The sequence below is a fragment of the Oncorhynchus nerka genome, linkage group LG1, assembly GCF_034236695.1.
Source record: "Oncorhynchus nerka isolate Pitt River linkage group LG1, Oner_Uvic_2.0, whole genome shotgun sequence".
Classification (NCBI taxonomy): domain Eukaryota; kingdom Metazoa; phylum Chordata; class Actinopteri; order Salmoniformes; family Salmonidae; genus Oncorhynchus; species Oncorhynchus nerka.
The window spans coordinates 13,212,052-13,239,289 of NC_088396.1; the positions used below are offsets into that span (position 1 = coordinate 13,212,052).

Below are 27,238 nucleotides of genomic sequence, written 5' to 3' on the forward strand. Positions count from 1 at the left end.
TGGTCACATCCCTGACCAAGGCCTTTCTCCCCCGATTGCTCAGTTTGACCGGGCGCGAGCCCTAGGAAGAGTCTTGGTGGTTCCACTATTTTCTTGGGGACCTTCAATGCTGCAGAAATTTGTTGATACCTTTCCCCAGATTTGTGTCTCGACACAATCCTGTCTCTGAGCTCTACAGACAATTCCTTTGACCTCATGGCTTGGTTTTTGCTTTGACATGCACTGTCAACTGTGGGACCATATGTAGACAGGTGTGTGTGCTTTTCCAAATCATGTCCAATCAATTGAATTTACCACAGGTGGACTCCAATCAAGTTGTGGAAAGATCTCAAGGATGATCAATGGAAAAAGAATGCGCCTGAGCTCAATTTCATATCTCATAGCAAAGGGTCTGAATACTTATGTAAATAAGGTATTTCTGTTTTTTATTTTTAATCATTTGCAAACATTAAAAAAAAACTATTTTCACTTTGTCTTTATACGGTATTGTGTGTAGATTGACGAGGAAAACAAAATGAATACATTTTAGAATAAGTCTATAATGTATTAAAATGTGGAAAAAGTCAATGGGTCTGAATACTTTCCGAATGCAATATAAGTATCTCTGTCTTGCTCAAGTTGTATTTATTTTGCACCCAGAGTATAAGTCTGCAGTGCCTCAAAGTGAACAGATCATTTATACCATTATGTTTCATGTGGTTCAATCCCACGTATTCGACTGTTTCTCGTCTTTACTGATGCTTGTATAACTGAATCATAATACGATTGCTCTCGTCCCTTCAGTATATTCCCATGCCTGTCTTGTATGGAGTATTCCTGTACATGGGAGCATCTTCGCTCAGAGGGATACAGGTACGATGTCACGAAGCACACTCAGATGAAGTTAATGTACACTCTCAGTCAAAATAGGCTTGTAAAGGCTAAGTTCTAACACACTTGGCTAACATCTAAAGCTAAGTTCAAAAAAGGCCATCTTGAGAAAATGCAGACTTATCACAACACAGTTGGCCTAAATTGAATGCTCCCGAGGTTATCATGTAAAGCCTTTGTTCTATTTGCTCGTCAGTTCTTTGACCGTCTGAAGCTGTTTGGCATGCCAGCCAAGCACCAGCCAGACTTCATCTACCTGAGATACGTTCCCCTGAGGAAGGTCCACCTCTTCACCATCATCCAGCTCAGCTGCCTGGTCATGCTCTGGGTCATCAAGACCTCCAATTATGCCATCGTCTTCCCCATGATGGTTCGCAAATGCCTTTCTCCTAGCTTTCTCCCTAGGTCATAGGTTACATGTAGATTTATTTGGCCACATTGTAGTTTAACACAATTAGCACCACTATGAGATGTACAGTATAGCCATTGACTTAAGTTTTACATTAGAATGCGTCCTGTCCAGTGGGTGTACTTGTGCATCAAGCTGCATAGATGCACACCAGAAACAGGAGATAGGCTCCTGCTCTATGGGCCGTTCTTGCTGGGACAAGGATTATTTACGTAGATCATTTTGTCTGAGTGTCATAGGTTGCACCTCCGTCACTCGGTCACGTCATGCCATTGTTTTTGAACGTTCTCAAGCCATCTATCAGCCCTCTAAAGTGGTGATAAACTCAGCCATTCTGGACGGAGAATAACTACTGTTTCGTCGAAATGACACTATAGTGCATGGAAATAGAATGACATTGATAAAGTAGAGACATATTTTGTAGGAAACAACTTTGCCAGCATTATCATGTTGTCAAATTATCTTTAGACAGATAGCAGTGTTGTCATTAGCTAGCAAAATTCGTCATAAATAGCTAGCAATGATAACGTTAGCTAGCTAAAATCCGGTGCCACCCCCTCAATTTTAGCTAGCTAGCTAATATTATACGGCATCTAAAGTAAATTTGGTGACATCAAAATGATGACAAAAGGTTTTCCTACTAATTATTTGCCCCTTTTGAATGTCATTCTATTTCCCAGCCACCGTAATGCACTTTTGATTAAATGTTCATCAGCGCTCCTTGATGATGCATTAAGTAGAATGCTCAGTTAGGCATCCGTCCAAAACGAACGTTCAAAACTATATTTTGACGAAACATGCAATCCGTGAATAGTAAGTTAAGTAGTAAGTGTGTTTGTGTTCCTTGCAGGTGTTGGCTCTGGTGTTTATTAGGAAGCTGATGGATTGCTTCTTCACCAAGAGAGAGATGAGCTGGCTGGATGATCTGATGCCAGAGAGTAAGAAGAAGAAATTGAAGGATGCCGAAGAAGAGGTATGAAAATAGCATCTGCATAACAAGGCTAGAGTTTGAGACTATAAGGTTCTATCTGCAAAAAGATGATTCTGAGATAATTGGCTTTAAAGTTCCAGACTCTCATTAGTTTGAATGGTGCCAGCGATTTTTATATTGTATTCTTTTGAAGTAACAACATGAATTTGGTTATTTAGAGTATCAAATCAAATGTATTTATAAAGCCCGTTTTACATCAGCCGATGTCACAAAGTGCTATACAGAAATCCAGCCTATAACCCTAAACAGCAAGCAATGCAGATGTAGAAGCACGGTGGCTAGGAAAAACTCCCTAGAAAAGGCAGGAATCTAGGAAGAGACCTAGAGAGGAACCAGGCTATGAGGAGTGGCCAGCCCTCATCTGGCTGTGCCGGGTGGAGATTATAACAGTACATGGCCAAGATGTTAAAACATTCATAGATGACCAGCAGGGTCAAATAATAATAATCACAATGGTTGTAGAAGGTGTAACAGGTCAGCACCTCAGGAGTAAATGTCAGGTGGCTTTTCATAGCCGATCATTCAGAGTTAGAGACAGCAGGTGTGGTAGGACGAGAGGGTCGAAAACAGCAGGTCCAGGACAAGGTAGCACGTCCGGTGAACAGGTCAGGGTTCTGTAGCCGTAGGCAGAACATTTGAAACTGGAGCAGCAGCACGACCAGGTGGACTGGGGACAGCAAGGAGTCATCAGGCCAGGTAGTCCTGAGGCATGGTCCTAGGGCTCAGGTCCTCCGAGGGAAGAGAGAGAGATAATTAGAGGGAGCATACTTAAATTCACACAGGACACCGGATAAGACAGGAGAAATACTCCAGATATAACAGACTGACCCTAGCCCCCCGACACATAAGCTATTGCAGTATAAATACTGGAGGCTGAGACAGGAGGGGTCGGGAAACACTGTGGCCCCGTCCGACTATACCCCCGGACAGGGCCAACCAGGCAGGATATAACCCCACCCACTTTGCCAAAGCACAGCCCCCACACCACTAGAGGGATATCTTCAACCACCAACTTACTACCCTGAGATAAGGCCAGCAAGGCCTTAGAGAACATTGAACAGAACAAGGCTATGTCAACTCAAAATAATGTTCATTTTTACTGTAGATATGTAACTTTTATTGTAATGATTTATCTCTGCATGTGTTTTAACCAATTAATTATATATAGTACTATCACTATAGTTTAACAACTTCCTGTTGATGATCATATTCTTCAGGAGGAGGAGCAAAGCATGTTGGGAGAGGATGAGGGAATAGTGCAATTACCATTAGAAGGATATCAAAAGTAAGTCAGGCCATTATGATGACATTATATCTCCCTTTTTAAACTGTAAAAAGACTTCAAGCTTCATTGGTAGTAAAATAGTTGACTTGTTTGTTGTGTATTATAATGCATGATTATGTCTTGTTTTTTAGGAGTGAATCCGTACTCAACATCACAGATGAAATGTCCAAAGGCTCTTTTGGAAACACGTGGAATGTCAACTCCGACAACTCAAAATGGTATTGCATTGCCTCAAGCATGTTTCCCCAAAATCAGCACATTGGGGTTTTTCATTTAAAACATATCTTTGTTTCTCTTCTGTCAGTTTGTATAAAAATGTGTCTTAATTTAAGATATGTGCCTGCAACTCAAACTTTCTTGCACATTTCCCCATGGCATCAATCCTTGTGAAAATATGGAGTTTGTTGAGAATATCTCAAGTTAGGATACCTCCTATACTGAATAGATACCGTGTTATAACCATTATATTGGAAACGGATGACAATGTACCATTGAATTCATAAAATGCCTCATATTGACCAAGTTCCATGCTCATAGAGAATTTTCAGGATATTGATATGTCATGGCTATTGTATATGAACGAAATTGCAGATTCACCGTTCGGTTGAAACTAGATGCTACTTATTCACTGTAGAAAGGAGTTGTCTCCACTTTATGAATGAATGAATTTTCTTGACTGTATTTTCCCATTCCATCTCTGTCATAAACTCTCTTATGTCCTCTAAGATGCTGAACCCCTCAAAGGTAAGAGTCTGTTCCCCGTGCCCGTTTGAGCATCCTTTCTCCATTTGGTGACCATCACTTTTTGGAATAAAAATAATTATGTTTATCTTTGCATGATATGAGGCAGGATTGTACAATGTCTTATTCCTCAATTTACCATCAGGTTGAAATTAGATGCTGCTTATTTTGCATCTTTCAAATTGTCATGTTATTGCATTTTCGAGTTCATGAACACTGGGAGAGCACAGCTCTTTGAAACTCTTTGATGACTGCCAATGTTAGGCAAAGGTAAATATTATGGATGCTAAATCCGTTACCTGTTCACTGCTTGGAATATAAACCCAGCGTATTACAGGCAGTGACAAATGAATGTGCTCAGTCTAAAGTGACATGACTGAGAAAGCAAGGATGTAAAGTGCATGTAGGAAAGTGCATCTCTGACAACATGATGCTGCTGTGCCAATCAGGCTCTGCTAGCATGACAGTCATCCCTCTACCCAATCTACTATGCCTCAGCCAATGGCCGTGACGGGCAGTTCGGCAAGGAGCACGACAGTGTACTAGCTGCAGGCTCCCATTACGCAACAGCTGGAGAGTGTAATTATATTAGTACATCTCTCTTGTGAAAACTGCTCTTTCATGAACATTGTCTGAGATTCTGATCCCATTATACTTCTCAGCTGCCTGAACATACAGTGCAACTCTGTATGGGATGGGATTACCATGCGATTTACTAAAGCACATCAATATGGTGTTAATGTTCACGTTAAAGCCCCTCCCTACTAAAACATCAGTTGATGATACATTTGGGGACACAGATTAAGTCTAATCCTGGACAAAAAAAAAGATTCATAATGGAGAATCTCCATTGTTGGAGCCGGACAGCTGATAGTTATAAGCTACGTTCTGAAATTGTATACTTGAAAGCACTAACAGCCAGTGTTGATACCCACAGCTTATCCAAGAACAGTGGAAGGAAACAAAAGAAGAGGAGAAATATGCAGAAGGGCTGCTTCGCAAGGGAGACAAGTCTATGACGTTTCCCCCTTCACTGTGTTGAAAACAAATGAAAATTGTGTGCCACAGTTTACCATTCCTTTACATTCGTCTTGTAAATCTTTGTGTGTTCAAAAGCGTTAGTGTTTATAGTTTATGCGTTGGAAGCTGCTTCTTTGTTTTGATTTGTTTTTGTGTTTTTAAATGTCAAGTAATACCCGTGTGATATAGGAAAGGTACGTTTGACTGTATGTGAAAGCAACAAAGTTTCTTGTCGAGGATGTACCTGTCACATTGAGAAACTGTTTTCAGCTTGTGTTTGTTTTTTAATTTATTGAATGTATTTTGTATGTTTTTGTATTTTTTTCAATATCCTAATATGACAGTTGTTTTGAAATTGCTAAATTATCCAACCAGATAAACAATCGATTAAAAAAGTGTGTACAATACTGCAGTTAAAGACTATCTACTGTGCATCAGTATATACAATTGATGAGTTCATATATCTACAATATATGCAAAGTGAAAATGTACTGTATGCATACAACTTTTATTAATCCACTTTTGTGAAATATACAGCATCTGATGAACCTTTTACTGCAGTGGGCTCAATCAGGGTCACTTGGAGTGTTTCTTGGTCGTCTTAAACAAATCTACTTTGAAACAAAAGTATACACCTCACATGATGGTTATGGGTTTAAACATTTTTTATTACCTTTTAAGTTTGCATCCCGGCGTAAAAAACAAAATTTCACCCATGGGGCCACTAGGTCGTTTGACTGCAGGAATTGGCTACTTTCATTGGCAAATAAAAATCTACAGTATCTTTGTTTAAAACATTCAATGCATTATGAGTTTAGCTATTTGCAATAGTCTTTAAGTTTAGAATATTTTCCAATTGTGTTACTACCAGTAAAGAGATTAGCTGAAAATAGCATTTTTATATTATTTATTGTTGGCAATTTATTCTTGTACAAAGAGCAAACATTGCATTGAGGATTTGATTAGTAAAACGCCTGACTTACGTTGTAGAATACTGTTATGCATATCAATAGATAGTATTGAAACAATGTTCAAGAAGAAAAGAAAATCCTGGCATTTATTTTAAATCATAATATTTGTTGCCAAAGTTTAAATATTTGCAGTTATTGCAGTATATCAATATTTTCAAGCTGCAAAGTTAATGCTTGTTTGTTCTTTTTTTATTTGAGTTGTTTGTGTGTGCCCAGGAATGATTGTCCACTCAGTAACTAAATATGAAGCTGAACTGATACTTGAAGGTGTCTACTAAAGGGCAACATACATGGGCTATAGAAACAAATGCAATAGCACTTTTTCTAGAAGGGGAACATTTATAGGAGCTACAGTGCCTTGCGAAAGTATTCGGCCCCCTTGAACTTTGCGACCTTTTGCCACATTTCAGGCTTCAAACATAAAGATATAAAACTGTATTTTTTTGTGAAGAATCAACAACAAGTGGGACACAATCATGAAGTGGAACGACATTTATTGGATATTTCAAACTTTTTAACAAATCAAAAACTGAAAAATTGGGCGTGCAAAATTATTCAGCCCCTTTACTTTCAGTGCAGCAAACTCTCTCCAGAAGTTTAGTGAGGATCTCTGAATGATCCAATGTTGACCTAAATGACTAATGATGATAAATACAATCCACCTGTGTGTAATCAAGTCTCCGTATAAATGCACCTGCACTGTGATAGTCTCAGAGGTCCGTTAAAAGCGCAGAGAGCATCATGAAGAACAAGGAACACACCAGGCAGGTCCGAGATACTGTTGTGAAGAAGTTTAAAGCCAGATTTGGATACAAAAGATTTCCCAAGCTTTAAACATCCCAAGGAGCACTGTGCAAGCGATAATATTGATTTGGAAGGAGTATCAGACCACTGCAAATCTACCAAGACCTGGCCTTCCCTCTAAACTTTCAGCTCATACAAGGAGAAGACTGATCAGAGATGCAGCCAAGAGGCCCATGATCACTCTGGATGAACTGCAGAGATCTACAGCTGAGGTGGGAGACTCTGTCCATAGGACAACAATCAGTCGTATATTGCACAAATCTGGCCTTTATGGAAGAGTGGCAAGAAGAAAGCCATTTCTTAAAGATATCCATAAAAAGTGTTGTTTAAAGTTTGCCACAAGCCACCTGGGAGACACACCAAACATGTGGAAGAAGGTGCTCTGGTCAGATGAAACCAAAATTGAACTTTTTGGCAACAATGCAAAACGTTATGTTTGGCGTAAAAGCAACACAGTTCATCACCCTGAACACACCACCCCCACTGTCAAACATGGTGGTGGCAGCATCATGGTTTGGGCCTGCTTTTCTTCAGCAGGGACAGGGAAGATGGTTAAAATTGATGGGAATATGGATGGAGCAGGACCATTCTGGAAGAAAACCTGATGGAGTCTGCAAAAGACCTGAGACTGGGACGGAGATTTGTCTTCCAACAAGACAATGATCCAAAACATAAAGCAAAATCTACAATGGAATGGTTCAAAAATAAACATATCCAGGTGTTAGAATGGCCAAGTCAAAGTCCAGACCTGAATCCAATCGAGAATCTGTGGAAAGAACTGAAAACTGCTTCTCACAAATGCTCTCCATCCAACCTCACTGAGCTCGAGCTGTTTTGCAAGGAGGAATGGGAAAAAAATTCAGTCTCTCGATGTGCAAAACTGATAGAGACATACCCCAAGCGACTTACAGCTGTAATCGCAGCAAAAGGTGGCGCTACAAAGTATTAACTTAAGGGGGCTGAATAATTTTGCACGCCCAATTTTTCAGTTTTTGATTTGTTAAAAAAGTTTGAAATATCCAATAAATGTCGTTCCACTTCATGATTGTGTCCCACTTGTTGTTGATTCTTCACAAAAAAATACAGTTTTATATCTTTATGTTTGAAGCCTGAAATGTGGCAAAAGGTCGCAAAGTTCAAGGGGGCCGAATACTTTCGCAAGGCACTGTATATTTATTGTTATAAAGATTATTAAACTATATTTCCTTTGTACAATACCAACAACGAATTTGTTCACATCTAATTTTCTAAGCCTATTTATCTATAACACCTTTTGCTTCATTTTAAATGATTAGTATCTGCAAAATATTTTGAAATCTCTTGTTGAACATTTCTACTCTGCTACTACTACTCGTGTTACTCATTGTACTTAGCTCTGAATAAATGTGTTTGAAAAGTCACTCAATCAGTTTTGTTTGTGGAGCAGTGTAAGGAAACATGGCACTGCAAAACAATATTAAGTTTATTTTCTGCTATTGTTACTGGTCTTTAGAGCTGAAGTATTACTGTTTATTATGTATCTTGTATACAGTTGAAGTTGGAAGTTTACATACACCTTAGCCAAATACATTTCAACTCAGTTTTTCACAATTCCTGACATTTAATCCTAGTAAAAATTCCCTGTCTTAGGTCAGTTAGGATCACCACTTTATTTTAAGAATGTGAAATGTCAGAATAATAGTAGAGAGAATGATTTGTTTCAGCTTTAAGTTCTTTAATCACATTCCCAGTGGGTCAGAAGTTTACATACACTCAATTAGTATTTGGTAGCATTACCTTTAAATTGTTTAACTTGGGTCAAACGTTTCGGCTAGCCTTCCACAAGCTTCCCACGATAAGTTGGGTGAATTTTGGCCCATTCCTCCTGACAGATCTGGTGTAACTGAGTCAGGTTTGTAGGCCTCCTTGCTCGCACACGCATTGCTCGCACAGTTCTTCACACACATTCTCTATAGGATTGAGGTCAGGGCTTTGTGATGGCCACTCCAATACCTTGACTTTGTTGTTCTTAAGCCATTTTGCCACAACTTTGGAAGTATGTTTGGGGTCATTGTCCATTTTGAAGACCCATTTGCGACCAAGCTTTAACTTCCTGACTGATGTCTTGAGATGTTGCGTCAATATATCCATATAATTTTACTTCCTTATCATGCCATTTATTTTGTGAAGTGCACCAGTTCCTCTTGTAGCAAAGCACCCCTACAACATGATGCTGCACGGTTGGGATGGTGTTCTTCGGCTAGCAAGCCTCCCCCTTTTTCCTCCAAACATAACGATGGTCTTTATGGCCAAAGAGTTCTATTTTTGTTTCATCAGACCAGAGGACATTTCTCTAAAAAGTACAATCTTTGTCCCCATGTGCAGTTGCAAATTGTAGTCTGGCTTTTTAATGGAGGGTTTAGAGCAGTGGCTTCTTCCTTGCTGAGCGGCCTTTCAGGTTAGGTCAATATAGGACTCGTTTTACTGTGGATATAGATACTTTTATACCGGTTTTCTCCAGCATCTTCACAAGGTCCTTTGCTGTTGTTCTGGGATTGATTTGCGCTTTTCGCACCAAAGTACGTTCATCTCTAGTACACAGAATGCATCTCCTTCCTGAGTGGTATGATGGCTGCGTTGTCCCATGGTGTTTATACTTGCGTACTATTGTTTTTACAGATGAACGTGGTACCTTCAGCCATTTGGAAATTGCTCTCAAGGATTAACCAGACTTGTAGAGGTCTACAATTTTTTTCTGAGTTCTTGGCTGATTTCTTTTGATTTTCCCATGATGTCAAGCAAAGAGGCACTGAGTTTGAAGGTATGCCTTGAAATACATCCACAGGTACACCTCCAATTGACTAAAAGTATGTCAATTAGCCTATCAGAAGCTTCTAAAGCCATGACAGAATTTTCTGGAATTTTCCAAGCTGTTTAAAGGCACAGTCAACTTAGTGTATGTACATTTCTGATCCTCTGGAATTGTGATACAGTGAATTATAAGTGGAATAATCTGTCAGTTAACAATTGTTGGAAAAATGTCTTGTGTCATGTGCAAAGTAGAAAAACTATAGTTTGTTAATAAGATATTTGTGGAGTGGTTGAAAAACGAGTTTTAATGACTCCAACCTAAGTGTATGTAAACTTCTGACTTCAACTGTATGCACATTTACTATGAAAGTATAAAACTCAAACTTAATACATTTATTTGAACATGTTTCTTTTCCCCATCAATATTACTGCATGCTGTTTGGAATGTCTGATTTGGAGTAAGTCAACTAGTGATCTGAAGTGGCCTTGACACCTAAAACAAATGCCCTAAATAGAACCCTAATTCTAAATCTGTAAGAGTTTTTAGATTTACTCTGTATGCTTTGATCTACGAGAAAGCCAAGGAGTATGCAATTTCCAGTGAATAAAGGCAGGGAGGGTCAACTTTGAGTTCAAAGGTTGACTAACCTTATACACTAGGGCAGCTTTTAGACAGAATCATTTTTTCACTAATTGTTTTTTTGACCAATCAGATCAGCTCTGAAAAAAATTGGATGTGATTGGTCAAAGGTCAGGTCACGTTACACTGTGGGTGAAAGTGTTTGACAGAAATCTCCACAACTGAACTGAGTCTTCCACTTCACTCACAGCCACATCTGCCTTGTTGAGCATAAGGTTGGATAAAGAGGAAGTACAATTGCTGAAGTCATTCATTGCAGGACCTCAATTTGCCTGGAGGTAATACGGTGGATTATACACTGACTTCACTTGAACATATTGTACAAAACAATGACAGCCTCATCCACAGAAGTGAATTACATATAATTTTTTATTCAACAACAAAAGAGACCCAACTTCTATTACGACAAATGCCCAGTATGATTTGGAATATAAATAGAATTGTGTGGGCAGGTGTTTTTTTTTCTAAATCAACAGATGGTTTTCAATTCACTAGCTGACAGCTTAGAGAGGTATCACATCCCAAAGCATGACATATGTCTGGCACATGTGACTAGTTTATTTCCATGCCAGTAACACCTAGGAAGTGCTCCCTGATCACTGATCCCTGCCAGGCTGTTGATTCACATCACGTCATTCCATTACTTGATTGAAATCCCTGGGTGTGTTTTCCCCTTGGTGATATGGCTGTCCTCAAGGCTGATTGATTTGGGTTCCACCTCCGTGATCACAGGTTCTCTACTCGAACATGATATTGAATTGTTACTCATCGATTGACACAGGTTCTATATTTATATATAATACAATTACATTTATTATAAAAGTAAGGATTATATTTGAACTGAATATAGTATTTCCACAATATTTGTGTTTATGGGTTCATATGATAAGGCATCTCTGGTTAGTGTTTAGATACACTACATGGCCAAAATTATGTGGACACTCATTCCAAAATCATGGGCATTATATGGAGTTGGTCTGCCCTTTGCTGTTATAACAGCCTCCACTCATCTGGGAAGGCTTTCCACTAGATATTGGAACATTGCTGCGGGGACTTGCTTCCATTCAGCCACAAGAGCATTAGTGAGGTCGGGCACTGATGTTGGGCGATTAGCCCTGGTTCGAAGTCGGCGTTCTAATTCATCCCAAAGGTGTTCAATGGGGTTGAGGCCAGGGCTTTGTGCAGGCCACCACTCCAGCCGACACTTGGCATTGAGCACGGTGATCTTAGGCTTGTGTGCGGCTGCTCGTCCAAAGAAACCCATTTCACGGTGTTCCCGCTCTGTGAGCTTGTGTGGCCTACCACTTCACAGCTGAGCCGTTGCTCCTAGACGTTTCCACTTCACAATAACAGCACTTTTTACCGGGGCAGCACTAGCAGGGCAGAAGTTTGATGACTGACTTACTGGAAACATCCTATGGCGGTGCCACGTTGAAAGTAACGGAGCACTGAGAATGTATGGGTGTTTGCTCGATTTTATACACCTGTCAGTAACGGGAAATAGCCAATTCCACTAATTTGAAGGGGCGTCCACATACTTTTGAGTGTATCTTTGGATATTTGAATACATTTTGTATGGCAAGAATAATGGTTCATTAACATTTTTCTCCAACAAAATTAGCAAAGTACAGACTACAGATTTTGGGCCAGTTTTACCAAAATTTTTAACCTGTTATTTTTAGAAGGAGAGTGTTGTTTTTTTCTCAAACTTTTTTAATCAGGCTATTGTTTAACCATTCGATCTTGTTCCCCTCCTAACACTGAAAAACTTGCCCTTGAAGTACAAAGTGAAGCATTTAGTTAATACAGTATGTCACCATTTTATGTTAACAAACAAAAAGCAATTGACAGGCAACACAATTTCTTGTCGGGGGATTTATTAGCATGACCAGAGGAAGGAGGATACAGGTTATGAAACAGGAAATTGAACAGGGGGTTCATTCTGGATGAGTTGCATTCTCTCTTGACTGGGGGCTCATAAGACATAAGACACTGAGACTCTGTGACTGAGTAGAGGAGCCCTATTCTCGTCTGCCTCGACCATTCTTCAGCCAGGACACAAACTCCTTGGCTGCCTGGTCCTGCAGGTAGGAGCTCACGTCGCTGGTGTAGGTACCCTCTGCATGTCGTTTGATGGGACCCCTGAAAAAATATGGAGAGATTTTATAGTGTTGATAGTAACTATATAAAAATAATAATACATGAGAAATAAGTAGTTGTTAAACACATTGATTCACTGTGCATTATTAAGCTGCTATAGTAAGATTTCTCTGAGCTGTAACTGAAAACAATGTAAAACCATGAAAATAACCAACATGTAGTAAATATCTACAGTATGTCATAAAAATTTACATTATTAAAATTTACAGTATGTCATTTTTGTCTTTGTTTATGGCTCATTATAGCTCATTCATCCTATCGCTTAAGTACTGCATTCATACCGTTTCAGGTTAAGCTGGAACATATTGGAAGATGATCTACTGCTTTTTGAAATGGAATGAGGAAAACAGACACACACAGTAGGAGAAAAAGAAAGACACACTCACCCACTTCTCTTCGAGTTCACTAGCCACTGGACAAAGTCTTGCACTCGTCTCGACTCGAGATATTTACTGTAGTCGTTAGAGAATGTTCCCTCTGAATGTCTCTTCGTGTTCGAAAGCTCCCTTGGCTCGCTGAACATAGAGTCCTCTGTCAATAGGCTGCAGAAACAGACAAGTCAGTAGTTACAGGATGCTGAGAGAGAGAGAGAGAGAGAGAGAGACTAAGCCTGATTGGTGCAGAGTTCAAAAGTTTCTCAGAGTTTGAGGCTCCTACCTGGAGTTGTCCTCTGTGTCCTGCGGGATTTGCAAGCTGCTCTGAGCAATGATCAAGAGCAGAAGTCCAGCGAAAGAGTGGGTGCCTTTCATATTTTGACCTCCTAGATATTAGCAGTGGAAATAGGAGATTGTTAAAAACAAATTCAGAGAAACTTCCTGATGTGAGGTATCAATGGTTGAAAATGAGTTTTAGGGATTTGGTGCTGCTCACCTGTGTTCCCTCTGTTGAGTGTCGGTGAGAAAGGGGGAGTCTGTGCCTGGCTGCCTGCTGTGCGTAGGTAGATCTCTGCTGTTTTTTTCTCTCTTTGGCTCCCTGGAGCTGCTTCTTGGCCCCTTCTTGGTCTGGCCAGCCTTTATATAGTTGAGCTGGGTGACTGTCTGCTCAGGTGGCACCCTCCTCACAGACGCACAAGCACATTCGTTACTCTCAATCCATTAGTCAGAACTCGACTCAACGCACTAGATACATTTGCAGTCCATCGTTGTTTAAATGTGGAACTGTCCAGAGGTAAAAGCTGTCACTTAGGTGTCGAAATCAAACATGATTTCATCCTGTCCAACAAATCCAAATACTTATATAACAGTCTACCATCTGTTTTCAGATAGCCTGGTTTGCACTGCAGGTTCAGTGTTTGTGGAACGTAAGAACATGGAGTTAAGCAAACATTGAAACACCTCCTTTCAGCATTTTATCCCTGAGTGGAATTTAGAGACTGATCAGATATTTAGGTGATCAAGGAACAAACACAATGTAATTCAGTATTATATTAATTTGTTTATTTGTTCAATACTAATGTGATCATATGCAAAACACACAGTCTGTATCAATAATGTGTCCAGACTGAAGAATCATATACCATGTGAACTTGGTATATACTCATATACACTACATGGCCAAAAGTATGTGGACACCCATTAAAATCAGTGGATCAGCTATTTCAGCTCCACCCGTTGCTGACAGGTCTATAAAATCGAGCACAGAGCCATGACATTTCCATAGACAAATGTTGGCAGTAGAATGGCCCGTACTGAAGAGCTCAGTGACTTTAACGTGTTACCATCATAGGATGTACCTTTCCAATAAGTCAGTTCGTCAAATTTCAGCACTGCTAGAGCTGCCCCGGCCAACTGTAATGCTGTTATTGTAAAGTGCAGAGCAACAACAGCTCAGCCGCAAAGTGGTAGGCCAAGCAAGCTCACAGAACGGGAAGCAACGTCAGCACATGAACTCGTCGTCGGGAGCTTCATGAAATGGGTTTCCATGGCCGAGCTGCAACACACAGCCTAAAATCACTATGCGCAATGGAAAATGCATTCTCTGGAGTGATGATTCACACTTCACCATCTGGCGAATCTGGGTTTGCAGATGCCAGGAGACCGCTACCTGCCACCAATACATAATGCCGACTGTAAAGTTTGGTGGTGGAGGAATAATTGTCTGTTTTTCATGGTTTGGGTTAGGCCCCTTAGTTTCAGTGTCCTGTTTCAGCAGGACAATAACCCTGTGCACTAAGCGAGGTCCATATAGAAATGGTTTGTTGAGATCGGTGTGGAAGAATGTGTCTGACCTGCAAAGATCCCTGACCTCAACCCCATTGAACACCTTTGGGATGAATTGGAACGCCAACTACGAGCCAGGCCTAATCACCCAACATCAGTGCCCAACCTCACTAATGCTCTTGTGGCTGAATGGAAGCAAGTCCCTGCAGCAATGTTCTAACATCTAGTGGAAAGCCTTCCCAGAAGCCTTCCCATATTAATGCCCATGATTTTGGAATGAGATGTTTGACGAGCAGGCGTCCACATACTTTTGGCAATGTAGCGTACCATGTGAACAATCATATACCATGAAGCAATCATATAAAGTGTCTTCAGAAAGTGTTCACACCCCTTGACCTTTTCCACAAAATGAGGAATTAAAATTGATTTGTCATTTTTTTGTCAATTTGAAGAAAAATACTAACATTTGTAAATTCATGAAAAATAAAACACTAATGTATCTTGATTAGACAAGTATTCAACCCCCTGAGTCAATGCATGTTAAAATCAACTTTGTTAGTGATTACAGCTGTCAGTCTTTCTGGGTAAGTCTCTAAGAGCTTTCCACACCTGGATTGTGCAACATTTGCCCGTTATTCTTTTCAACATTCTCCAAGCTCTGTCTAATTGTTTGTTAATAGACAGCTATTTTCAAGTCTTACCATAGATTTTCAAGTCAATTTAAGTCCAAACTGTAACTAGGCCACTCAGAAACAGTCACTGTCTTCTTGGTAAGCAACTCCAATGTAGATTTGGCCTTGTGTTTTAGGATATTGTTCTGCTGAAAGGTGAATTAATCTCCCAGTGTGGTGGAAAGCAGACTGAACCAGGTTTTCCTCTAGGATTTTGCCTGTGCTTAGCTCCATTCCATTTATTTTTTTATCCTGAAAAACTCCTGTCCTTAACGATTACAAGCATACCCATAACATGATGCAGCCACCACTATGCTTGAAAATATGGAGAGTGGTACTCAGTAATGTGTTGTTATGTATTTGCCCCAGATATAACACTTTGTATTCAGGACAAAAAGATAATTGCTTTGCAAATGGTTTTGGCAGTATTACTTTAGTGCCTTGTTACAAACAGGATGCATGTCTTGGAATATTTTTATTCTGTACAAGCTTCCTTCTTTTCAATTAGGTTAGTATTGTGGAGTAACTACAATGTTGTTCCATCCTCAGTTTTCTCCTATCACAGCCATTAAACTGTGTAACTGTTTTAAAGTCACTATTGGCCTCATTATGAAATCCCTGAGCTGTTTCCTTACTCTCCGCCAACTGAGTTAGGAAGGACTTCTGTATCTTTGTAGGGACTGGGTGCCATGATACACCACCCAAAGTGTAATTAATAACTTCACCATGCTCAAATGTCTGCTTTCATTTTTTCAACCATCTACCAATACGTGCCCTTTTTTTTTGCGAGGCATTGGAAAACCTCCCTGGTCTTTGTGATTGAATCTGTGTTTGAGATTCACTGCTTGACTGAGGGACCTTGCAGATAATTGTATGTGTGGGGTACAGAAATGAGGAAGACATTCAAAAATAAGGTTAAACACTATTTTTGCACATAGAGTGAGTCCATGCAACTTATTATGTGACTTGTTAGGCAAATTCTTACTCCTGAACTTATTTGAGTTTGAATAATTAGTGAATCAAAACATTTCAGCTTTTCATTTGTAATTCATTTGTAAAAATGTCTGCCTTTCTAAAGGCACTTGGTACATTATACTTATACCAATGTTTAAATTACAATACAGTTGAATTACATTTCTCATACAATTTAAAATAAAAACAAGATTAACATTACACAACTAATTCAGTGCAATAAATAGTTTAACCAATACCACTGAAATAATTTATATGAAAATGCTATACAATACAAACATGCATTGGCTTTCAGTACATACTGGCGAATTCAATGGTCACATTTTTCTTGTGATCAACAAAATCATTTAATATCAAATACAAATAGTCAATACAAGCAAGACAATGTTAATTACAGCATATAACTTGTAAAATAACTTCAGAATATCAATAAGAACATAATTAAAGAAAAGCGGTCAAACATTTTATTGTAGCAATTATACTATTTACGGTGTATTTGGAAAATATTCAGACCCCTTGTCTTGTACCACATTTTGTCATGCTACAGCCTTATTCTAAAATGTATTAGATCGTTTTTTCCCCTCAACACAATACACCATAATGACAAAGCAAAAACAGGTTTCTAGATTTTTTTGCAAATGTATTTAAAATATAAAAACTGATATATCACATGTACATACAGTTGAAGTTGGAAGTTTACATACACTTAGGTTGGAGTCATTAAAACATGTTTTTCAACCAATCCACACATTTCTCATTAACAAACTATAGTTTTGGCAAGTCGGTTAGGACATCTACTTTGTGCATGACACAAGTAATTTTTCCAACAATTGTTAACAGACAGATTATTTAACTTAACTGTATAACAATTCCAGTGGGTCACAAGTTTACATAGTTGACTGTGCCTTTAAACAGCTTGGAAAATTTCAGAAAATTATGTCATGGCTTTAGAAGCTTCTGATGGGCTAATTGACATCATTTGAGTCAATTGGAGGTGGACCTGTGGATGTATTTCAAAGCCTTCCTTCAATCTCAGTGCCTCTTTGCTTAACATCATGGGAAAATCAAAAGAAATCAGCCAAGACCAAAAAAAAAAAAATCGTAGACCTCCACAAGTCTGGTTCATCCTTGGGAGCAGATTTCCAAATGCCTGAAGGTACCACATTCATAGTACACAAGTATAAACACCATGGGACCACTCAGCCATTATACCACTCAGGAAGGAGACGCGTTCTGTCTATATAAACGTACTTTGGTGAGAAAAGTACAAATCAATCCCAGAACAACAGCAAAGGACCTTGTGAAGATGCTGGAGGAAACAGGTAGAAAAGTATCTTTATCCACAGTAAAACAAGTCTTATATCACCCTAACCTGAAAGGCCGCTCAGCAAGGAAGAAGCCACTGCTACAAAAACGTCTTAAAAAATCCAGACTACGGTTTGCAACTGCACATGGGGACAAATATGGTACTTTTTGGAGAAATGTCCTCTGGTTTGATGAAACAAAAATAGAACTGTTTGGCAACATGATGTTGTGGGGGTGTTTTGCTGCAGGAGGGACTGGTGCACTTCACAGAATAGATGGCATCATAAGGTAGTAAAATGATATGGATATATTGATGCAACATCTCAAGACATCAGCTTGGTCACAAATGGGTCTTCCAAATGGACAATAACCCCAAGTATACTTCTAAAGTTGTGGCAAAATGGCTTAAGGACAACAAAGTCAAGGTATTGGAGTGGCCATCACAAAGCCCTGACCTCAATCCTATAGAAAATCTGTGAGCAGAACTGAAAAAGTGTGTGCGAGCAAGGAGGCCTACAAACCTGACTCAGTTACACCAGCTCTGTCAGGAGGAATGGGACGAAATTCACCCAACTTATTGTGGGAAGCTTGTAGAAGGCTTCCCGAAATGTTTGACCCAAGTTAAACAATTTAAAGGCAATGCTACCAAATACTAATTGAGTGTATGTAAACTTCTGACCCACTGAGAATGTGATGAAATAAATAAATCATTCTCTCTACTATTATTCTGACATTTCACATTCTTAAAATAAAGTGGTGATCCTAACTGATCTAAAACAGGGAATTTTTACTAGGATTAAATGTGGAAAAAAGTCAAGGGGTCTGAATACTTTCCGAAGGAACTGTATATGTTTTTTTTTGCTGAACAGGTGGGGCTCAAAACAGGTGGAGGTCTGCCCCACCTAACCTGAATGACGGGTCGCCGCTGCTGGTGAACCATTCTTGATACAGGGGAAACTGTTGAGTGTGAAAAACCCAGCACGTTGCAGTTCTAGACACAAACCGGTGCGCCTAGCATCTACTATCATAAACCACTCAAAGGCACTTCCATTTTTTGTCTTGTCCATTCACCCTCTGAATGGCACACATATGCAATCCATGCCTCAATTGTCTCAAGGCTTAAAAATCCTTCTTTAACCTGTCTCCTCCCCTTCATCTACACTGACTGAAGTGAATGTAACATCAATAAGGGATCATAGCGTTCACCTGGATTCACTTTCTCCTGGATTCACCTGGTCAGTCTGTCAATGAAAGAGCAGGTGTTCTTATTGTTTTATACACTCAGTGTAGTTCATATCATAGATACAGTTAGGTCATATTCAAAACCACTCAGTGAAGGGTATGCAAAATGTCTTATAAACTGTCAAATGTGTGTAATGAAAGTTGTAACATATAGTTTGCATGTAACATACAGTAGTAACTCCCCCAAATATTATTACACGTACTATAGTTAGCCCTATGACTATCAAACATAGGCATACTGTAGATCAGAACCAATGTAGAATATTTGACACTCCTCACGCGGACTCCAAGTGTAACTCATCATCCCCACCACCTTCCTCAGGTTGTCCTCCCCAAACCAATATTTACCATTGCCTCAAAGTCAACGTGCTGGTCAACCAGGGCTTTGGATATCTGTTCAGATTGCTGGAAGTGAACATTGTCTACAAGAAAAACAAACTGTTTGTAATACCTTATTGAACAAGGAAATATATGCATCGGTCAAATACCATTAAAACCAATTTTGAATAAGATCAGGAGCATTCACCTGTTAATGGCTATACCGAGTACTATATTCTATACATTATTACATCATTATACAAAATTAAGAATACAGCATTGTGTGTGAGTGCGTGACTGAGTAGCATGTAAAATATTTAACTGAAACGAAGACACATACCAGCAGCTGTCCCATGAACCAGGATATCGTCCACTGATTTGAAATTCTGTGCTCTAGTTGTTACTGTAGAATATAATATTTTTTTAATAGACACAGTTACAGTTGACATACAATAGATTATTTGATGACTAAGAGGGACATTGTGATGTTTCTGATGTCTTTACCTTCAGCATTCTTCTCCGGTTTACTAATATAGCATTCAGTATACACAAGTCTGGGAAAGGAATATCCAGCTAGTGACTGTACTCATATAAACATGAAACAAACATTGCCTTTTGAACTTTTTGCATTACTAAATGCATGTTTTTATAGTATTAGACCGGTTGTATGATTATACGCCCTGATACATACCATAATATACCCACTTAGCTACTGGGCAACTGCTATTCGACACTTAACTCCACTTCCAGCACCCTGTAATGTAGACGCTGGGAGTCGGAAAGCAAGTGCAGGTGGTGAGTTCAATAATAAATGGAACATTGAAAAATGTAACAAACACAAGCAGGTATAGACATGAAACACATAAACAATACTGACTGGGGAAAGAACCTAATGGAGTGCCAGATATAGGAGTGGTAATAAGTGAGATAATGGAGTCCAGGTGTGCCTGATGACGTGCAGGTGCGTGTAATGATTGATGCCAAGAGTTCGTAATGATGGATCCCAGGACCGGTGGTTAGTATACCTGCAACATCGAACGCCGGAGGGGAGGAGTGAGAGTAGATGTGGCAGTACCCCCCCCCCCCCCCGCAGCTCCAGATGCAGGACGACGCCGACCAGAGGAACGGCCCCAAGGACAAGGAGAGGGTTGGTCCGGGCGGCAAAGGTGGACATCACGGATGATGTTGAGATCCAGAATGTCTTTCACCGGAACCCAACACCGCTCCTCCGGGCCATACACCTCCCAGTCCACCAGATAGTGGAGCCGACCCCACGACGTCGGGAGTTTAGTAGAGATCTGACGGCTTAGGCCGTACCGCCCTCGATGTTCAGGATGGGTGGAGAAGTGTCGTGGGGGACAGCATCAGCTAGCGAACCAAGAAGGTGAAATACAAAAGTCAATGGGAAGCTGAAACCGAAATGTCACCTCGTTGATCCTCCGGTCAGCTTTTTGCAGGGCAGGCGGAGTGGGAGGTTCCTGGTAGGAAGCCAGACACGGTCCCTAGAGTGGTACACGGGGGTCTAACTGTGGTGGAAGTCTGCCTGCTCCTTTTGACGGTGGATGACATGCTGGAGTCTCACGTGAGAGACGCTCCAAAACCCAGAACACACTGGAAGTGGGTCAACCCAGTGGAGGAGTGATGTAGCAAGTTCTGGGCATACTCCGCCCATGGAAGGAATCGAGCCCACTCTCCCTGCCGGTCCTGACAGTGACTCCTCACGAACCTCCCCAGCTCCTGGTTCATCCTCTCCACCTGCCCGTTGGACGGAGGCCTATACCTGGAAGTGAGGCTGACAGTGACCCTAAGATTCTCCATAAAGGCTCTACCTACCTGTGATGTGAATTGGGGGGCACTGTTTGAGACAATGTCCTCCGGGAAGGCCATAATGCCGGAAGACCTGCTGGAATAGTAGTAGGGAGACCAGAAAGAGGGATTAAACGGCAGGGTTTTGAAAATCTATCCACAACCACCAAAATGGTGGTGGAACCGTCAGAGGAGGGGAGATCAGTAACAAAGTCAATGAATAGATGGGACCATGGACGCTGAGGCATGGGAAGGAGATTCCCTGCTGGAGCGTTCTGGGGGAATTTGGTTTGGGCACATACGGAACAGGAGTTGATGTAACGAGTGACGTCCTGCGCCAAGGTGGGCCACCAGTACTTCTCAGAGATGGATTGGGAAGTGCGAGAAATGCTTGGATGTCAAGTGATAACAGCTGTGTGTGCCCAGGTCAGCAGCCGATCCCTTATCCCTTTGGGAAAGTAGATACGCTCAGGAGGACAGTTAGTGGGTGTGGGCTCCCTCTCCAGAGTTTGGCGAATGTCCACATCTACATTCAAGACCACAGGAGCTACGACTCGGGAGGATGGGATTATTGGTGCATTCTGGACAGGACCCTCTCCCGAATCGTAGAGACGGAACAGGGCATCGGCCTTGGTGTTTTTTTAAACATGGGCGATAGGTCAGCGTGAAGTCAAACCTTGTGAAGAAAAGGGCCCACCTTGCTTGGTGCAGATTCAGCCTCCTCGCTGTCCGTATGTACTCCAGGTTCCAATGGTCGGTAAGGATACAGAATGGTTCCTTGGCGCCATCTAGCCAGTGTCTCCACTCTAATGCTAACTTCACCGCCAGGAGCTCTCGATCACTGACGTCGTAATTCCTCTCTACAGGGGACAGTTTCTTAAGAGTTATATTCACACGGATACAATATCTGTGGATGACCCTGTCGTTGAGACAGAACTTCCCCCATGCCCACCTCTGAAGCGTCCACCTCCACCGCAAAGGAGATCGTGGGATCTGGGTGTATACGAGTCGGAAAGCAAGTTCAGGTGGTGAGTTTAATAATAATAAACGGAACAGCAAACAATATAACAAACATGAGTAGCGTGTAGACATGAAACACATCAACAATACTGACTGGGGAAACAACCTAAGGGAGTGCCAGATATAGGGGAGGTAATGATTGATGCCAGGTGTGCGTAATGATGGATGCCAGGTGTGCGTAATGATGGATCCCAGGACCGGTGGTTAGTATTCCCGGCGACGGGAATTACAGTATTATGTCATTCAAGTGTTGATCTCATCAGAATCAAAAACCGATGAGAGCAGATTACATTAATGAGACCTTTTTCAAGAGCAACAGATAGCCCACTTTGGGGTATTCCGATTTGCATGAATTATCAGAAATGAATACATTGCTGAACTTGTAAATTGTTTTTACATACTGTTAAACAGATGTTATACTTGACACACTGAAGTCTCTGTAGTTCAATGGCATTTTACCCCATGGCCGTTATTTAATCATCCACCTTCAACGTTCCAAGACGTTGGTAGATGGAGTGCATTATTTTGTCCCCTTGGTAACTGCTTCCCCATCCATCGAAACTGGCCACTATGGAGAGGTACGAACCCCCATTTCAGTCTGTAGCGATAATCTGCCTTCTGACTACAGGGGCCTCCATATCTGCAAGGGAAATCAGTATATAACTTGACCAATTACAATTATTGTAATATAATGTACTGGATCTGGAGGCAGTAAAGTGAAGTGGAATGGATAATCAACTCTCTGCAAATCCTGTAAGATGCTTAGGCCTGTGTACTTACATATCAATTAGAAGAGGGTACTTTTCGTTTTTTGGGGAAATTAGGGTGTAACATCATTTGATACCAAAGATCTGTTGGCAAAAAGGTAGTGAAACATGAGGCCAATAGAGATACATTTGATTTAGCGTGGTATGATTTGATCTGCCAGTCTGTAAAACTTCAGTCCCACCAAATTCTGCTACCCTCAGGGTCCCACACTGCATGGTCGGCATTTGGAATTATTTTTTATCATGTCTTCAAGATCTTTGTTGTCACGAAGAACCAGGAGCTTTAAAACAAAACTTCTTTATCAATTAAAAGTCATATCAGAAGTTGGCCCGTTTGTGGTGAAGATTCATGAACCTGAGTATTGGTCAGTTACAAAGAGTATTTTCATAATAGTGGTACTTTTTTGCATACCTTCACCTGAGCCTCTATCGTCCCCGAGTGTGAACAAAGGTGTTCCAGGTCCTGTTAAGAAACAATCAGCACACACAATACACTAAAACATCACGTAGGCTAATTGTTCACCACATAACCTCAGGTACTAACTGACCTGGAGGTCAGAGGTCAGAACTGAGACTGTGGCCTATAGGCCCTGGTCAAAAGTAGTGCACTGCATAGGGAATAGGGTGTTATCTGGGACACTTATTGTGTTACTCATTGATATTGACCAGCACAGTTATTTTTGTGCATTGATCACGGATGGGTTAGTGCTCAGGGTGTGAATGGGGAATGGGGTAACTGACCATAGCAGTCCATGCGGTAGTAAGAGGCATCGTAGCTGAAGTAGGCTGAGTTGTACTGACACCTGTCCTTATACAGGCCGCAGGTGAGGCACTGGGGAGCAGAATGGCTCCTTCCGATCATAACCCTCACAAACAAACAAACACAGGTTCATACGAGTGAACATCTCCATCTGAACGATGAACAATTGAACATACTTTCATGGTTTATTTGGTATTCAGGATCATGAATTTAGAGAAACCACTTGAAATGAAATATCCATGGGGGGTTATGAGAAACACATTAAAGACAATGTGGTCAAAGTGATAGATAAATAGTAGGTTTACTCTATTTTGTTATCTAATTAAGTGAAATGGATTTGCATCTGTACTTACATAGCGCCTTGGGTGAGTTTTGCAATGTAGATGACCTCCCATTTGCCTGAGGTAATGGGTGTTGCCTTTCCCTTTGGAATGATATACACTTTCATACTGTAGGTATTGAATTCTGACATTGCTAACATTTACAGTAGACTGGAATCAATCATTAAAATCTACACATTTGAACAAATACCACACCTGGCAGGTCGCCTTGACGGATTTGTTGTGTCCACCACAAACAGCTTTGCCTTAGAATTTGTTGAACCAGCCTTGACAGGAGATAACACGAATAACAAAAATGATGAGCATTCTTTCAGGATACAGTACATATACAGTGGGGCAAAAAAGTATTTAGTCAGCCACAAATTGTGCAAGTTCTCCCACTTAAAAAGTTGAGAGAGGCCTTTAATTTTCATCATAGGTACACTTCAACTATGACAGATTTTTTTCAGAAAATCACATTGTAGGATTTTTAATGAATTTATTTGCAAATTATGGTGGAAAATAAGTATTTGGTCACCTACAAACAAGCAAGATTTCTGGCTCTCACATACCTGTAACTTCTTATTTAAGAGGCTCCTCTGTCCTCCACTCGTTACCTGTATTAATGGCACCTGTTTGAACTTATTATCAGTATAAAATACACCTGTCCACAACCTCAAACAGTCACACTCCAAACTTCACTATGGCCAAGACCAAAGAGCTGTCAAAAGACACCAGAAACAAAATTGTAGACCTGCACGAGGCTGGGAAGAGTGAATCTACAATAGCTAAGCAGCTTGGTTTGAAGAAATCAACTGTGGGAGCAATTATTAGGAAATGGAAGACATACAAGACCACTGATAATCTCCCTCGATCTGGGGCTCCACGCAAGATCTCACCCCGTGGGGTCAAAATGATCACAAGAACGGTGAGCATAAATCCCAGAACCACATGGGGGGACCTAGTGAATGACCTGCACCTGGCAGAGAGCTGGGACCAAAGTAACAAAGCCTACCATCAGTAACACACTACGCCGCCAGGGACTCAAATCCTGCAGTGCCAGACATGCCCAGGCCAGTACATGCCCAGGCCCGTCTGAAGTTTGCTAGAGAGCATTTGGATGATCCGGAAGAAGATTGGGAGAATGTCATATGGTCAGATGAAACCAAAATATAACTTTTTGGTATAAAGTCAACTCGTCGTGTTTGGAGGACAAAGAATGCTGAGTTGCATCCAAAGAACACCATACCTACTGTGAAGAATGGGGGTGGAAACATCATGCTTTGGGGCTGTTTTTCTGCAAAGGGACCAGGACGACTGATCCGTGTAAAGGAAAGAATGAATGGGGCCATGTATCGTGAGATTTTGAGTGAAAACCTCCTTCCATCAGCAAGGGCATTGAAGATGAAACGTGGCTGGGTCTTTCAGCATGACAATGATCCCAAACACACCGCCCGGGCAACGAAGGAGTGGCTTCGTAAGAAGCATTTCAAGGTCCTGGAGTGGCCTAGCCAATCTCCAGATCTCAACCCCATAGAAAATATTTGGAGGGAGTTGAAAGTCCGTGTTGCCCAGCAACAGCCCCAAAACATCACTGTTCTAGAGGAGATCTGCATGGAGGAATGGGCCAAAATACCAGCAACAGTGTGTGAAAACCTTGTGAAGACTTACAGAAAACGTTTGACCTCTGTCATTGCCAACAAAGGGTATATAACAAAGTATTGAGATAAACTTTTGTTATTGACCAAATACTTATTTTCCACCATAATTTGCAAATAAATTCATTAAAAATCAACAATGTGATTGCAATGTGTGACTACAATGTGATTTTCTGGATTTTTTCTCCACATTTTTTGCCCACAAGTGTAACTATGATGAAAATGACAGGCCTCTCTCATCTTTTTAAGTGGGAGAACTTGCACAATTGTTGGTTGACTAAATACTTTTTTGCCCCACTGTAGCTCAAATACTGTATTTACTCTGTACAATGTACAACACACACATAATGTGTGATCACGGTATACTGTATATTTGACGTACTACCTGCTATCTGTGGTATATATATCATTCTTATGACATTCATACCATGTTTTAAAAGGGCACATATTACAACATCCCACCTTAGGGTATGGGACAACCACCGTTCTGAGGTATTGTCCATATCCATACAAAAATAAGTTGATTGTGTCATTAAAATCAACATAAGACAGGCACTTTCCAGTTGGTGACCACCATATTGCCTCAATGGATGAGAAAACCTCCTCTGAAAAAAAGTGGAAGATATCACATTACTCAAAAGCCTTGTGTGTGATGAAACCCACCTTGTCCCTTCCCTCTAAAATGTGTCAATGCTACTCAGTACTCACCCTTATATGCCCAGTCAGGGCCACCGTTAAAGATCTGATGATCTTTTCCATTATGGGTGACTTGCATGGCTTCAGCAGGGGTGTTGGGTTTCAAATAAATGTTGTAATTCCAGACATAAGCCTGGCAGAGAGACCGATAGTCAAGTTAATGTCAGCATTCCATTCTCTTTAGTTTACACTAGAGACAGCCTACTGGGACTTCCTCTTCAGTAGTTTCCTACTCCAGATTCTTTTGGTTGGTGCAGCGCTAACCCCACTGTGCTTTTGCATGTTTATCGCTCAGGGCCATTGCCCATACTTGACATGGGAGAGAGAGCACATCTGGTGTTTGGGTGAAAAGTTAAAGATAAGATGTGCCTTTGGCATCAGGCCTTTTGCACAATTTGATATATTGATATATGTTCTATGGGGGGGAAAAGATGGAAACATCAGAGCCTCGTTTCCCTGAGCCTTCGTTAGTAACTTTGCTCTTAAACACCTTCCCACATCGCAGAGTGATCCAGACCACTCATAGAGCAGTCAAATGACATTGTTAGACGTTTTTCTTCTTCCCTTTTATAACTACTTTATTCACAGAAGATCTCCGCTAAACATAGAATCAAGATGTTTAGGCTAGGTATCTGTTTGACTGTGACCGCAGAATCAGAATGAAGTTGACTACAGGTACAAAGTTCCCAAAGCTTTTTGCAAATGTTACAAACAACAACAAAACGTTTATGGGCTAAGACCTTTTGTGAAAGAGCACAGTTTGAAATATATGGCAAATAGAAATCAAACCGGATGGACATCAGAAATAGATGGGGGAGGTTGAGGGTAGAGGAAGGACAGGAGTAAAAACAAACAGAATATAA

At 40.7% G+C, this 27,238-nt stretch overlaps 2 protein-coding genes and 1 pseudogene across 7 annotated transcripts in view; 1 reads left to right on the forward strand and 2 right to left on the reverse strand.

Annotated features, from left to right (window-relative positions):
* Window positions 1-6,113, forward strand: part of LOC115143773 (sodium-driven chloride bicarbonate exchanger-like) — a 63,277-nt gene extending 57,164 nt beyond the window's left edge. For 2 of the 6 annotated variants that reach the window (XM_029684360.2, XM_029684275.2), the window contains exons 20-24: window positions 784-852; window positions 1,067-1,240; window positions 2,130-2,252; window positions 3,488-3,555; window positions 3,687-6,113. In XM_029684360.2, coding sequence (XP_029540220.1) covers window positions 784-852; window positions 1,067-1,240; window positions 2,130-2,252; window positions 3,488-3,555; window positions 3,687-3,945 — 693 coding nt within the window. In that variant the 3' untranslated portion in view covers window positions 3,946-6,113. The remainder of the gene's footprint in view (window positions 1-783; window positions 853-1,066; window positions 1,241-2,129; window positions 2,253-3,487; window positions 3,556-3,686) is intronic. The other 4 variants (XM_029684615.2, XR_003865731.2, XM_029684523.2 and 1 more) reach the window with 4 other exon arrangements.
* A 6,249-nt stretch (window positions 6,114-12,362) lies between these two features.
* Window positions 12,363-13,691, reverse strand: LOC115130786 (glucagon-1-like). Its single transcript, XM_029662232.2, has 4 exons — window positions 13,552-13,691; window positions 13,339-13,441; window positions 13,068-13,223; window positions 12,363-12,663 (listed from the first exon to the last, which is right to left on the reverse strand). The coding sequence occupies exons 2-4, from the start codon at window positions 13,428-13,430 to the stop codon at window positions 12,543-12,545; spliced, it is 369 nt and encodes a 122-aa protein (XP_029518092.1). The 5' UTR covers window positions 13,431-13,441; window positions 13,552-13,691; the 3' UTR covers window positions 12,363-12,542.
* A 7,080-nt stretch (window positions 13,692-20,771) lies between these two features.
* LOC135573974 (prolyl endopeptidase FAP-like) lies at window positions 20,772-24,173 on the reverse strand (annotated as a pseudogene).
* Between the last annotated feature and the right edge of the window lie 3,065 nt (window positions 24,174-27,238).